A 13535-nucleotide genomic window follows, 5' to 3' on the forward strand; every position below is an offset into this window, starting at 1 on the left:
CCATCTGAACTCAACACTCCCATCACTACACAGGACATCAGCCTCACAATCTGCACTAAACGCAACACTGCTCCCGGCCACGACTGCATTACCTACCACCACCTCAAACACTGCCCTCCCTCCTTCCTTTCAGTCCTTGCCACCTTCTGCAATGTCATCCTTGCCAGTGGCTTCTATCCTGACCTGTGGAAAACCTCCCGTATCCTGATGTTTTCCAAACCCAACAAGCCTCCATCAGATGCCTCTTCCTATCCTCCTATCTGTCTCACATCGGTGTTCAGCAAGCTCTCGGAATCCATCCTTTCCCGGCGCATCCATCACCACCTCCGCCAAAAACACCTCCTCCCCAACACCCAATGTGGCTTTTGACCTTCCTTCTCTGGCGATAACCAACTCCTCCGCCTCACTCGTCTCCTCTCCCTCCAGCTTAACTCCCGTCACTCCGCCATGCTTGTCTCCCTCGACCTCGAAAAGGCGTACGACCGTGTCTGGCATCCCGGTCTACTGTTTAAACTCCAAACCTACACCCTTCCTATCAACTACATCCGTCTGATGGCCTCCTTCCTCTCCCACCGCCCCTCCTGTGTTACCATCCATAATGCCAATTCCCACACCTTCTACACCTCTGCAGGTGTGCTGCAGGGCTCTGTTCTCTCCCCTCTCCTCTACCTCCTGTACACGGCAGATATGCCCCAACCCCCTCCCCCCCACAAGTACACCTCTTGCAATATGCTGATGACACCGCATTCCTTGCCCTCGCTCCTACCCCCCAACGATCCCAACGCCTTCTCCAGAATCACCTTGACCTTTTTGCTGCGTGGTGTAACCAGTGGCTCCTGAAAATCAATCCTTCTCTGGCCGGACATGGGGGTTGCACCCCTCTACCATCCTCCACACATACTAATCCTTAATCCGTCCCATCCTCTGTTATGCCAGTCCTGCCTGGATATCTGGCCCCCCCGAAGTTCTATAAGTCCCTCCAGATCCTTGAACATCATGCACTCCACCTCGCCTTCTGTATACGCCTCCTGTCCCCCACGCGGATCCCCTATGACCTCATTCCTTTCCCCCATCTGCTCCTATTCATAGAACATATCCGCATCCTCTACACCTCCCGCCGCCTTGATCCCCCTCACCCCCTGGTTGCCCCTCTCCTCTCCCATCCCCGGCCCCTGCCACGTCTTCACTGTTGTGTCCCTCCTACCCTCCATCTTTACACGCTTCATCTCCTTTCCCAAGGTGGCTTCCATCAACTCCCCCTCCTGGATGATGCCCTCTCTCCCTCCATTTATCTCTCCTATCAACTCTGATCTTCACTTGCCCTCCTTTCCTCTGTCCTTTTCCCTGGCTCCCTCTCCCCTCCTTCCATCCTCTTTTTGCCCCACCTCCCCTCTGTCCCTTGAGTCCTTTTGCATTTCGCTCCTCTGCCTCTTCTCATTCCCTCTCGCGTCCGCCCTGCCCCTCTTCCCCCTTATGAGTCCTCACCCTCCTTGGTTCCCCCCTTTTCGTTTTTTCCTCTCCTCCCTCCTTGTTTTTCCCCCTCCTCCAGGTTCCCCCACCCTCCCTCTGCCTTTGGCTCGGGAGTGTCATCTTTGTGCCGCCATTTTCGTGCAGTGTTTTACAGTGAGTGTGTTTACAGTGAGTGTTCCGTGTTGTGTCTTTTGGGAAGTGTTGCGAACGGCCATCATACTGTCGCTGGGTGTGATATTTTATCTCTTGCGAACAGAAACCAGACTGTCGCCATGTTTTTTTAATTGTGTGTCTCCTATGTTACTTGTCTGATTCCTGTGTATTTTATTAACATTGCCAACACCTTTTGCTTTCGGTTTTAACCTTTCCGTCATTTTACACTTTAAGTCACCGTTTTATCTCCTGTTTTTCTGGTTTCTCTCTTCTTCCGTTTTTAAAATAGTCTGTCGGCTGTAGAGCAGCGTACTTAGCTGCTTCCAGCCCGCCCCCTTCAGGGGAATTGAAAATCGATAAAGAAAAAAAAAAGAGCGCAGCCAGTCAGTCTAATCTCGCGTACGTCTTTGGACACATCGCCTCACGTTAGACAAATTACTTACTTATTCTGTGTACCAGTCGAGGTGTTTGTTAGGTTCCCTGTGACTCCATCGTTCGATCTTGTTGTTCGTTCTGCCGTTCGTTGGTCGTGACTGTCTTCTCCCGTTGTGTTGTTGTTCGCGGGCCTCTCCGCAGGTCCCGCCCCTCTTTCCGTCATTTCAACTCCGCGACCGTCCCAATCGCAGTTACAACAGGTTCCATGAACGGCAGCTTGCTCTAAGTATAGAACAATGTAAGGAAATCCAGGTGACTAGGAAAACAATCCTGTAATGTTCGAATACAGTATTAGTAGTGGACTGCCTCACATAGTCGCGTCGTTAAATATATAAAAGTAACATTGTAAATATGAAATGGAACGAGAACGGAAGGACAATAACAGGGAAGGTTAACGATCGAAATAGGTTTGTTGGGAGGATTTTAGGAAAGAGTGGTTCATTTGTAAATGGTACTGCGTACAGAACACTAGTGCCACCCATTCTTCATTATTGCTCAAGTGTTTGGAATTCGCAACAGAAAGACATCGAAGCAATATCGAGACGAGCCGCTTGGTTTATTGCTGGTGGGTTTCATTGACTGAAGTAGTTCTCGAACTCAAATTGGAACGCGACTGAGAAAATTTAAGGAACCGGATTTTCAAACTGACTGCAGATCGATTCTGCTGCCGCCAACGTACATTACACGTAAGGTTTATAAACACAAGATCAAGGAGGGCCCTTATACACACATATAATAGAACGCCTTTTACGTGTCGTCCTATTTGCAAGTTGAACGGGAAAGTATACGGCAAATAGAGGTATACAAGGTACCCTTCGCCACTCACGATATCGTGGATTGCGGAGTATTTACTGCATGTAGATGTTCGTAGTAGGCCTTATAGTGGTTCAGGGCTAAGCGAGGAAATAGTACGGAGCAATTAGCCCCAAAACCTCAACATCCGAAGTGAGAGTCTCCGTCCAGCTCCAGAGTGTTTCATAGAGTCTACATATTGTTTGGTAAAATGTTACATCATTTTAAGCGACTCGTTTGGGGGAATGGGCGGAGAAGTTGGTAAATTATTTGTTTTTATCAGTTTTTCATAAATATTTCACAATTTAATCTGCATTAAATTGTGAACAATAGTAGCCCTGTGCACAATCATGCTAAACTGAACTGTTCCAGAGTTACATAGGGTTTCAAAATTAAAAATGTTTCGCAATTTCTACATGTTTTTGTATATATATGACTATTTTTCAAATAGTCTTGTACTTTCTCAAAGCAAATTGTGATTTTGGTGGCCGGTGGTATGTTAGTGATAAGCCCTTGAAGGAACGACAACCTCACCACCATCTCAAGGGGCGCTACTTTTTAAGGGAAAAGAGGCTTCCACAGGCCTAGGCCATATAAACCTGTGGTACGGAGAAACCCATTCTGAACACTCTCTGGACAAAGCCACATTACGTATGAGTATCTGTTCAGAATAAAGGCTTTTAAATTATGAATATATGATGTGCATAATAATTATGTTCTATAATTATAACACTTTTAATCATAACGTTTTTAAAACTGAGCTTTTGGAGGCTTTTCTTTCGAAAACAGGCATATTTGGTTATATGTTGCAACCATATTTAATTGAAATTTTTGAATTTCAGGAATTGAGTTCAGGAGTAATACTGAATAAAAATGTAGAATGTTAGATGCGACCTATCACTTATATATTCATGTATGATATTCGTGTCCCTGTTAACATATCCTAGGGCTGAACAATTACCACCTTAGCAGTTTAGACCCCTCTTTCTGCACTCGCAGTTACGGACGCATGCGTCTCTGCAAGCACACACTACGAGGGACAGTAATTCCCAGGCAGCTGCAGGACGTACTGTTGTAATTGGTCTCAGGTGTTCGCCAATCTTCTCCCACCCGCACTCGAGCGTACAGTTCTTCTCATTCAGTCACTGCTGCACCTGGTAGGGTGGTAGGTTCTAAACGAATGCTGCCTGAAAGCTGCTGAAGGGGGAGGGGGAGTGTGGGAGGAGGAAGGGCAGCCAACTTCAACAACAGGCTGCAAGTAACACTGGTGGTGAAAACAATCTAGATCTGAAGTTTCTTGCGAAAAGTGTTGTTGACTTTCACTTTTCTGTACAATGCAATTTTCCCCTTCTTGTATATAGTTGATACAGTGTCTTTTTCTTTGATTGACATTTACATGGATGGATCTTCTACTTTCACATCAATCTTAGTGGATGACGTGATCGGCATAAGTGGCTTCATCTTTTGTGTTTCCTTGTTTGCATCCATAAAATAGAACAGCTGCTGGCCCATAATGAATAATTATGTAATCTTCGTACTGCTTGAAACCTGTCTGTAGGTAGCTGAGTGTCGCCCAGACATCACAATGAAGGAGGTGACCCCAATCAATTTTGGTGCACACTTACTCTGAATGTGGTGTGATTGGTGATTCATTTGGATCTGGAATCAAGCCAGCCATCATTGAAGACTTGCTTCCCTTCCTCATTAGCCAGATCAGTCGTAGAAGGATGGAGGATAAGCACATAATACGGATCTAAATATTTCTTCAAGTCTCTCATCATTCCTTACTGTTCACACCATCTGACATAAGAGAGTGTTAGGGTTCACACATTGTGTTGTTGTTAATTATTATAAACGTGGCTATAGAGGACAGTGATTTAACAGCTAACTTTCTTTTCTAGTGCATCTCATTGAATGTTTGGTTCTCAATCTCTTTCAAGGCTAGTGTTTCAACTTGAAGCGCTTTATCAGAGTTCATGTTCTCAACTGCTACAACCTCTGTCGATAACGGAGAGAGTTTGGGTGTTTTAGAAAACGGATTGTGTTCCTCATTCCAAGAAATAAAAGTTCGCAAGTTCTTGCAGTTTCGTTTCTGCCTTGCCTCCTGTAGCTCCACGTTGAGCTCTGAAGAGATGCTGCACACACCTGCATATTCTACCATTGCTTCTCACACCAGAGAACAAGCTGGCATGGACGTAATTCAAGTTGCAATAGTTTTCGCTGTTATTCCTCGGCCTTCGGCCAATCCACAAATGCTATTCGAGGATCTCATTGAAACCGGTTCAATGGTTATGTCACTCCAGACTCCAGATCAAAATTTTCAAGTACGTCGGATGGTGAAAGAACCACAGTTAACGAACAAGTCGTTTTCTGGTCTCATTTTGTTGTGAAGTTCCAGCGAGTCTTGCAGGTAAACACATGCAGATTTAGCGGTAATGAGAGAGTTCCAAACGTCCTCCATAGTTCTTCTTCCATTCATCAACTTGGCTTCTTTAAATCCGTCACCAATTTATGTGGCTGTTCTTCAAGCTGCCACAAAAGGGACCAGCAATGGATGAAGCCTAACACCATTGACTTTTGATCAGCCTTTGTACGCTAAATGTCGTGTAATCGTATCAAAGGCACCTGATGATAGCCAATTGAAGTCAGTCTTCATTCGACTAGGAAGTTTTCACTTGTTAATGCATTCCCATGCAGCCACTCCAATCAGGTTTACATTAATCGGGGCCTTCTAGACACGTACGACTCAACCAAAACAAAATAAGTGTTCGGCCTTGTTCAAATGACTGTGTTTTTATTTTCAGGGAAACCATTTTTGTAACAACTGTTTTCGAATATCCAGATGTACTTTGGACTCTAAATGTTTGGAAATCAAACAGGCCTCGTTCTCAGCGTGAGCAGTAAAGGGAAGTGTCAAATAATTAATGACTTCCTGGCTACACAAAAAGATGTAACAAACAATTATCGGTCCACTGGTTGAAGACCGATTGGCTAAGACTAAGGTTTGTCTATTCAGTCTGTTTACTCTAACTCAAAACAAAGATAACGCAATCTGAAATTATCTAATGCTGAATAAACATCGACATTGGACTACGTTGGTGCAGCTGAGAGCAACTGAGAAGACTGGGATTCTGTTTGCCAAAACCAGCGGGTACAGCAGTACTACACCCCTTTCTCTATGCGTAGCACTGTCTGAGCTGAAAGTCGTGCTGCAAGCGTCAGCAGAGCTCTGACGTGCGGCACCTGTAATTCGTTATCACTGCCCCGAAATAAGCAAAGTCGTGGGCTGGATATGTGTTGGATGGATTGCAATTAATCTCTCATGGAGCCCTGAAATATCGGTAGGTGCCAGCATGTGACACTCGCATTCCCCAGTCATACCACTGACCAATTTCATTCACGCACACGGCAGTACACACAGGGAAATCGAATGTCAAGGCGGCAGAGCTAATACGAATAAGATTATAAGATTGTCCTCGGCACAGCGAGTTGTCTGAGTAACTAAGGACCAGACTGCTGATACAGTTAAGACCAATACCAGTGCAAAGTCACGCTCAGGACGAGTGTCCCAAAGGCAAGTCCCTCATAACGAGAGTTGCGACTAGAATCTCCTCGTCTGACTGTAGTCTCAATCTGAGGACCCAAATTTTTCCGCTCCTCTCTTTGTGCCAACCTCAGTAAAGTCGTCAAAACTTCGCAAACACTTGGCTCCTATCCAGCTTGAAATATTCCGACATCACATCAGAAACAAGTGAAGAACTTGGTGTGCCGTTGGAAGATCATCTCAACTAGGTAGAAAATACTATCACAATGTGGCAGAAAACCTTCAATAGAGTCCCTGATTACAAATAGTTTCGAAACGTTTTCCACAGGATGTGAACGTAAACTTAAGCAAGCACTCTTTCTGCCGAACCTCTAGTATTGAGATGTAGTTCAACGACCCACGAGTGGTAAAAACACATGACTGTCAGACATAACCATGAATGCCTATGTGCGTTACATCTGCAACATCCATCAGTACAGCCTGTCGGCTCTTCATTAGCTCAGTTCGGATCGTTGTGGCCAGACAAGTTACGGGTCTACAGCACGCAGTGTCTACTTTACAGGTTCCGCAGTGTGCCGGCTACCCACTGCCCTCCACTAGAGAATAAACAAGACGTCGCAATCGAAACACAAGGTCCATTTATCTAGTATCCTAGCTCTGCCATCTCGCAATATCCTTTGCTTTTGCCACTGTCCGCTTCTGGAAGGCGCTTCACTGCGTAATGCAAAAAAAAATCAAAGTCTTCCTGATTTCAAGGGGAAGTTTTTTTAAATATGTGTTATTACTATCTCCTTTCCCTCCCTTCTGCATTCCTTTCTCTCATGCCTACTGCTGCTAACACTGACAATTAAACCCCACATCCCATAATTTCTTTTATGCTATTTATCATGTGCGAATATTAACTTTGTAAATGTGTCTTTTTTACGTGCAGTACTATAGTTTTCAATTTCCAAATGCAGTATTACGTGATTATTCAGATATATGTTGTGTAAAGTTAGTGAATCACCTGGTTAGATTTGATAGAGAGCCTAATGTCCCCATCCGTATGACAGGTTAAATAAATGAGTGAATAAATAAGTTAATATTTTCAAAAATAATTCATTATCTTCAAGGCATATAACCCTTCTGGTTAGACAACCGTACCATACAGTTTTAACTTGTCTCCAATATTATCTGACATTTCTTATAGATCCTTTCCGTCATTTCATAAGGTAGATGAGATTTGCAGATCTTAAGATTAATCGCTTCTTGCTCCAAGATTTTCTGCTCAGTTATTCCGACCAGTTATTTAAATTTCTATACGACATTAATTTCCCCTTTATTTAAAATCATCTATCACTGATATTTGTAATGTATTTTGTCTTCTCAAAGGAAACCTGTAATCTTACTGAGCCGTGCATGTTTTTTTTTTTTCAGTGCATACGACCCCACAGTAGTAGCTAACACACATTTTATGCCTGATAATGTTTGTGAAGTTGAAAATCTGCGGTTAGCAAGAACGTCCTTTCCTGATGTTAGCCTGTTACTCATTAGTCTGTTTATTATGATAATCTTCAATTCAGTTCTGTAGTGTTTACGAGAGCATCTCCCATAGAACAGATACTAATGTAATATGCCTTCAACGGCTGATCACCTTCCGAGCCACCATTTTATGGAGTTGGCGGACTAGGGCCGCAGCCAAACAGAAGATACCCGACCAGATCTCTGTATCTCCTCAAAGAGTTCAGCAGGTATCTTCAGAATATCTTCATTCGCCAGCTTCAGGAACTCTGAAACAATTAATTCCTGTCTACCTGCTACATTATTCCTTAGGCCATCCATGCTCTGTTGAATATCTGTCTTAGCTGCGTGGACGCGCGTTTGTCGCTATTCGAGTGGCTTGTCGTATGGGTAATCTCCCTTTTGGTTCATTCCAATTTCGCAGTTTTCTTAAACACGCTGCCAAGATATTAGAGTGTTAGCCTATTAGATTTTTTGTTCATGCCCAGCATTCCATTTCTTTCTCTGAAAAACTTGACTGGAAATTGATACACTTTCAGCTTAGAAACGAAAATTTCAGTGAAAGCCCTGAAATTGTTCTTTATAATATCCTGATCAATATTTTCCATTTGTTATTTCTAAAATAATTGCGTTACATGTCGAATCACAGAGGCTGCGTGCCTCCGACTTTTACAAAAGGAGTTTAAATCTTCATGTTCCTTCGGGGAGTTTCATTTTTTCAACGAATGTGTTCTACGTACGTAATTTTGGTGCCAGGCCTAGTTGAACCATCTACGTTTCCGTTTGCGACCTTTCAAGATTGAAACATTAGCTGCTTGTTGTACTCTCTACTGTATTGTACTCTCCGTCCAGTTCTTAGACTGAAATGTTAGTTGCTGGTGGCACTCTTCCAGTACTTGTTAATTGATTTTTAATTTTGTCACATCATTTCTGCATTTGTTCTTTCCAGTTGTTGGAATAGCTGTTGCTCTCACAGGTGAGGTGGCCGCATATAAATTGGACAGGGTGTAGCCGCCTCCGGCAGCAAAGACTAAGTATTGACAGGTATTTGATCCTGTAGAAAAATTCACTACTGAGTTGATAAACGTCTTATTTACAGAGAAATCTTTTCCAAACATTGATATATTCTTGCTTATATTCATGGCTTCCTTTTTTTCATAGATCGTATACCCTACATTGACAATAACACTTTCGTCCTGATAATGTGTACCTTGAAACCCAGGATTGTGATGTTTTGGTAGTTCAACAAATTGTAAATCCCTAGTGTTTACCAAATTTTTCCGAATTATTTCATTTTGATCGTACCGATGTAAGAATTTTATTTCATTTTCAACTTAGTGTTTCTCGATGCGGAGCATCAAGTCCCTCTGACTTCTCTAATAATGTAGCTGCAGGCCTAAAGGATCCAAAGATATGCTTGCACTTCTAACAGTGATGGGTTTCTCCCTACAGTTGCCACCGGGGTTAGTGGTACCTTTTTGACGACTTTCGATGATGTCCGATTGTTAAAGATATGTGGGTCGGATTTGTTCCTTCCCGGTATTAGATTCAAAGTATTATGCCATGAAGCTTGGAGTTCGTTTGCTTTGTACACCTTTGGTACGAATGGTCCTCTTCTGCTTTAAAAGCCGTTGACTTTTTACATCTGTAATTCTGGAAAAGTATGCTTTCAAATTGCTACCAGACGGGGCAGCTGAAATAATTTCTTTCTTCGTTTTCTTTTTTTTTTTGTTACAGGCAGAGCCTGGTTCCCTAGTCTTGGACCAGATTGTGGAATTGATTGTTTGTATTATTTGATGGTAATATGTTTGTTATTAGTAAGATGTACAATTCATTCTGATTTAGCTAACTTATCTCGACATATTTACAGTTGTTCTTTAATGTAAGAATTTTGTTTCCCTGATTATCTGGCTATTTCAATCAATGATACGTTTGACTTTAATGCTAACAGAAGCATCTTTCTTTATCTTAATTTTACATTATCATCATGTTGTACATTGAACATTCCTGAGAATTTAACTGAGCATTTCATTAAAGTGTGCCATCATAATATTTTATCACATTGTTCATTGTTAATTCATTACTTGCTTTTATGTTACTCTTCCCACTAACGTGTTATGTGACTTTTTCAGCCCAATGTTTTCTATACTCTGCTGAAAAATATTAACTGTCGCCAAGAGAGGAGGACTCTACAATGTGTGTCTGGATGCATACTATGTAGGCAGGATGTAGTTTATGGTGTCTGGGGAGGGTGAATTTGTGCATACTGGGGATGATGGGCTGTTCTTCCCATAATCCTTCTAAAGGGGTTGTAGTCGGGGCTACCGTACTAAATTAATGGCTGATGGCTTACCTGTAACAGCAGATCTTTTAGAAGACATTCTCAGGATTCCTTGACAGGAGAATCATTTTGCTAAAGACTGAATTTTGTTGAGGGCAGGACACAGTCACGAATGTGCTTACACTCTTTTCCTGTGGGTAACTGGCTTAGAGCTTAAAAATTTTCGTAAAACTCCTAGGATCTCGCTAAGTCGAGGAATTGTCCAAAAGCCTTCCATAGTATTGGAAGTCCTGCTGTGGAGGGGTAAGCCTGCGAGTTTCGTGTACATCACATTTATTGATTACTGATCCTTCGTGATCAATGGAATTACTTTTATGAGACAGAACACCTGTGACAATTATTTTTTATAACAAATGGATGACATTACTATCATTATACATTTTTTTTGTATTAGTAGGACTGTATAGTCGCAACATATCAGTAGAGAAGGGGAGGAAAAACAGAAATTAATATCACACAGCAGCGAGTCTTGACGCCCCTTACAAATACGTCACACACTGACTTATACTACTCTATTATCGTGTAGTACGAAAATGAGGCAACCAGTCTGAAAGTACTCGCAGTTTCAATGAATAAGGGAAGTATATTTAAAACGTACTCCTTGTATGTGGTATCTCTTTTACAAAGTAGGCACCTAATTTTCAGGAGAAGGTTCATTTCGCTTTCAAAACAAAAGCTCGTGCATACACACACACCCACACACACACACACGCACACACACACACACGCGTGCGCACTCATGCTCACGCACAATCAAATTCATCCAAAAATTACGTAAAGATCGTAACTTCCTGCGTTTTGTAGTATTTTAAAGGGGATTCAAAAATATGAAACACCCAGCAGCATATTTATCAAAAATATAACGTAAATCAGCGTTTCTGTACGTGCAGAGACCGAAAGAATCCTCAACTTAATCGCTTCTCACATCTAATTGCTGTCAGGCGTCACAGAGTGGACAGAAAACCATCAAAAAACTAAGATTGATGACTCTGCATTTTACAAGCCTCAGGTGGTGTGAGGTGACGACACGTGTATTTTTGTCCAGTCGACAAAATATAACATGCTTGGAGATTGCGAAAATATTGACTCGCTGCCTAACAAGGTAAATATCCCAGATGTAAATAAATGGTCTTGATGATATTTGGTGGGTATGAAAATTGGCCCAGATATTGCAAAACATGTTTTTTCGGTTTTTGCCCATTTTCACTTAGGAGTAACAACACAACCCAAATTTAATTTGGTGCATGGTGAAGAAAAAAATGTGTGGCCACATAGAACTGTGTGGGGTGGGAACTTGTCAAGCGAGGGAACTAGCAACCAGCCATGACTGACTCAAAGTATTTTACCACAACAAAAAAGGGTGAAATGTTTGAACTGAAATCTGAACTTAACAATGATAAGAAAGAGAAGAAGCGGGAAGCTGTTAAAAAGTTATTGCTTCAATGACAGTAGGAAAAGATGTTTCTGCTTTATTTCCTGATGTCGTTAATTGTATGCAGACTGACAATCTCGAACTGAAGAAACTAGTGTATTTATATTTGATGAACTACGCGAAGAGTCAGCCTGACATGGCAATAATGGCAGTAAACACTTTTGTAAAGGATTGTGAAGATCCAAATCGTTTAATCCGTGCCCTGGCTATTCGAACAATGGGCTGCACTAGAGTTGACAAAATAACTGAATATCTTTGTGAGCCTTTGCGTAAGTGCCTCAAAGATGAAGATCCGTATGTTAGAAAAACAGCTGCTGTGTGTGTTGCCAAACTGTATGATATCAATGCCCAGTTGGTTGAAGACCAGGGATTTCTTGATCAGCTGAAAGATCTTCTTTCTGACTCCAATCCTATGGTGGTTGCTAATGCTGTGGCTGCTCTCTCTGAAATAAATGAAGCAAGTGCAAGTGGCTCTCCACTCACTGAAATGAATGCACAGACCATAAACAAACTATTAACAGCTCTTAATGAATGTACAGAGTGGGGCCAAGTCTTCATTCTAGATTCTCTTGCAAATTACAGTCCAAAGGATGATAGGGAAGCCCAAAGCATCTGTGAGCGGATCACTCCTCGTTTGGCCCATGCAAATGCTGCAGTTGTCTTGTCTGCAGTGAAGGTATTAATGAAATTTATGGAGATGCTTCCATCAGATTCTGATTTTGTGTCAACACTCACAAAGAAGCTAGCTCCTCCACTGGTGACACTGCTTTCTTCGGAACCAGAGGTCCAGTATGTTGCACTTAGAAATATCAACCTCATTGTACAGAAACGTCCTGATATATTAAAACATGAAATTAAAGTGTTCTTTGTGAAGTACAATGACCCAACATAAACGTAGCGGATGAAAGCTGTGTTTGTCGCCTGTCTGCGAATGTTGCAAACGCTGATCTGTATACCTTTGTTTTGCAGCTGTTTGTGAATGGTGTCTTTTATGAGCTGTAGATTGGAGATCAGCCCAGCACTCGCCCAAACGAGCGTGAAAAACGGCATAAAAGCCACACTCAGCGTTACTGGTGAACCAGACAAGTAGTCGTGAGTTCAATATTTGCACTACATTCGTGTCTGGTCAACCTCCATGCCTCGCCAGCTAGCTCACAGGCCGTTAGTCTATACGAGCATGTCTGTAATCCTGCTAATGCTGATCTCTCATTACACTCACGTATGAGTAGTGCCAGACTACTATTTCTTTCCGATATTCTTATTCAGATTGTGTTTTTACAGTATGCTATGATTTCTTAGATCAGTGATATAAAAAAATTATTTAGTGTCTGCCTCTATTCTTCTTGAGACGCAAACAACGCCAAAATACTATTTTAATTTGCTTGAGGGTATCAGTTAATTTGACAGTTGAGTCGTCACCAATCCTGTGTTAAAAAGACCCTCAGCATTTTTAAATTGCCAGAGATTCAAGGAAATATCAAACAAAAGAAAATCCACGATAGAATAATACTGAAAAGCCTCAAAGGATCTAGATCCTCAATATATTCATCCTGTGCTGATGCAGATTCACAAGGAAGTAATGGTTTTACGGATTTGTTTTTACATTTTACATCAAAATATATTCACTAATTCACATACTTCTCTTTCTTGTGTTCCAGTACGTATGACTCAACTGCGATAAGTACATTTCAAGATTTTTCTTGCTTCCTACTACGTATGATATTAAAACATTATCTTTGAACTGGTACGCTTTATGAGAGGAAATATCTTGCATACTAATATGTTATTTGTTTTCGTTATTTTGTACTACGCATTATTTATTAAGCGCAAGACTACAATTACATCCGTGGAATTCAAAGTCAGGCTGG

General features: G+C 42.0%; 1 protein-coding gene across 1 annotated transcript; it reads left to right on the top strand.

Moving 5' to 3' along the window:
- The first annotated feature begins 11558 nt into the window (after positions 1 to 11558).
- LOC126263592 (AP-1 complex subunit beta-1-like) lies at positions 11559 to 12559 on the top strand. Its single transcript, XM_049960685.1, is given in 2 exon segments — positions 11559 to 11664; positions 11667 to 12559. Coding segments are annotated over 2 exon segments (999 nt in total).
- The last annotated feature ends 976 nt before the right edge of the window (positions 12560 to 13535 follow it).

Source organism: Schistocerca nitens, chromosome 6, assembly GCF_023898315.1.
Source record: "Schistocerca nitens isolate TAMUIC-IGC-003100 chromosome 6, iqSchNite1.1, whole genome shotgun sequence".
NCBI classification, from domain to species: Eukaryota; Metazoa; Arthropoda; class Insecta; order Orthoptera; family Acrididae; genus Schistocerca; species Schistocerca nitens.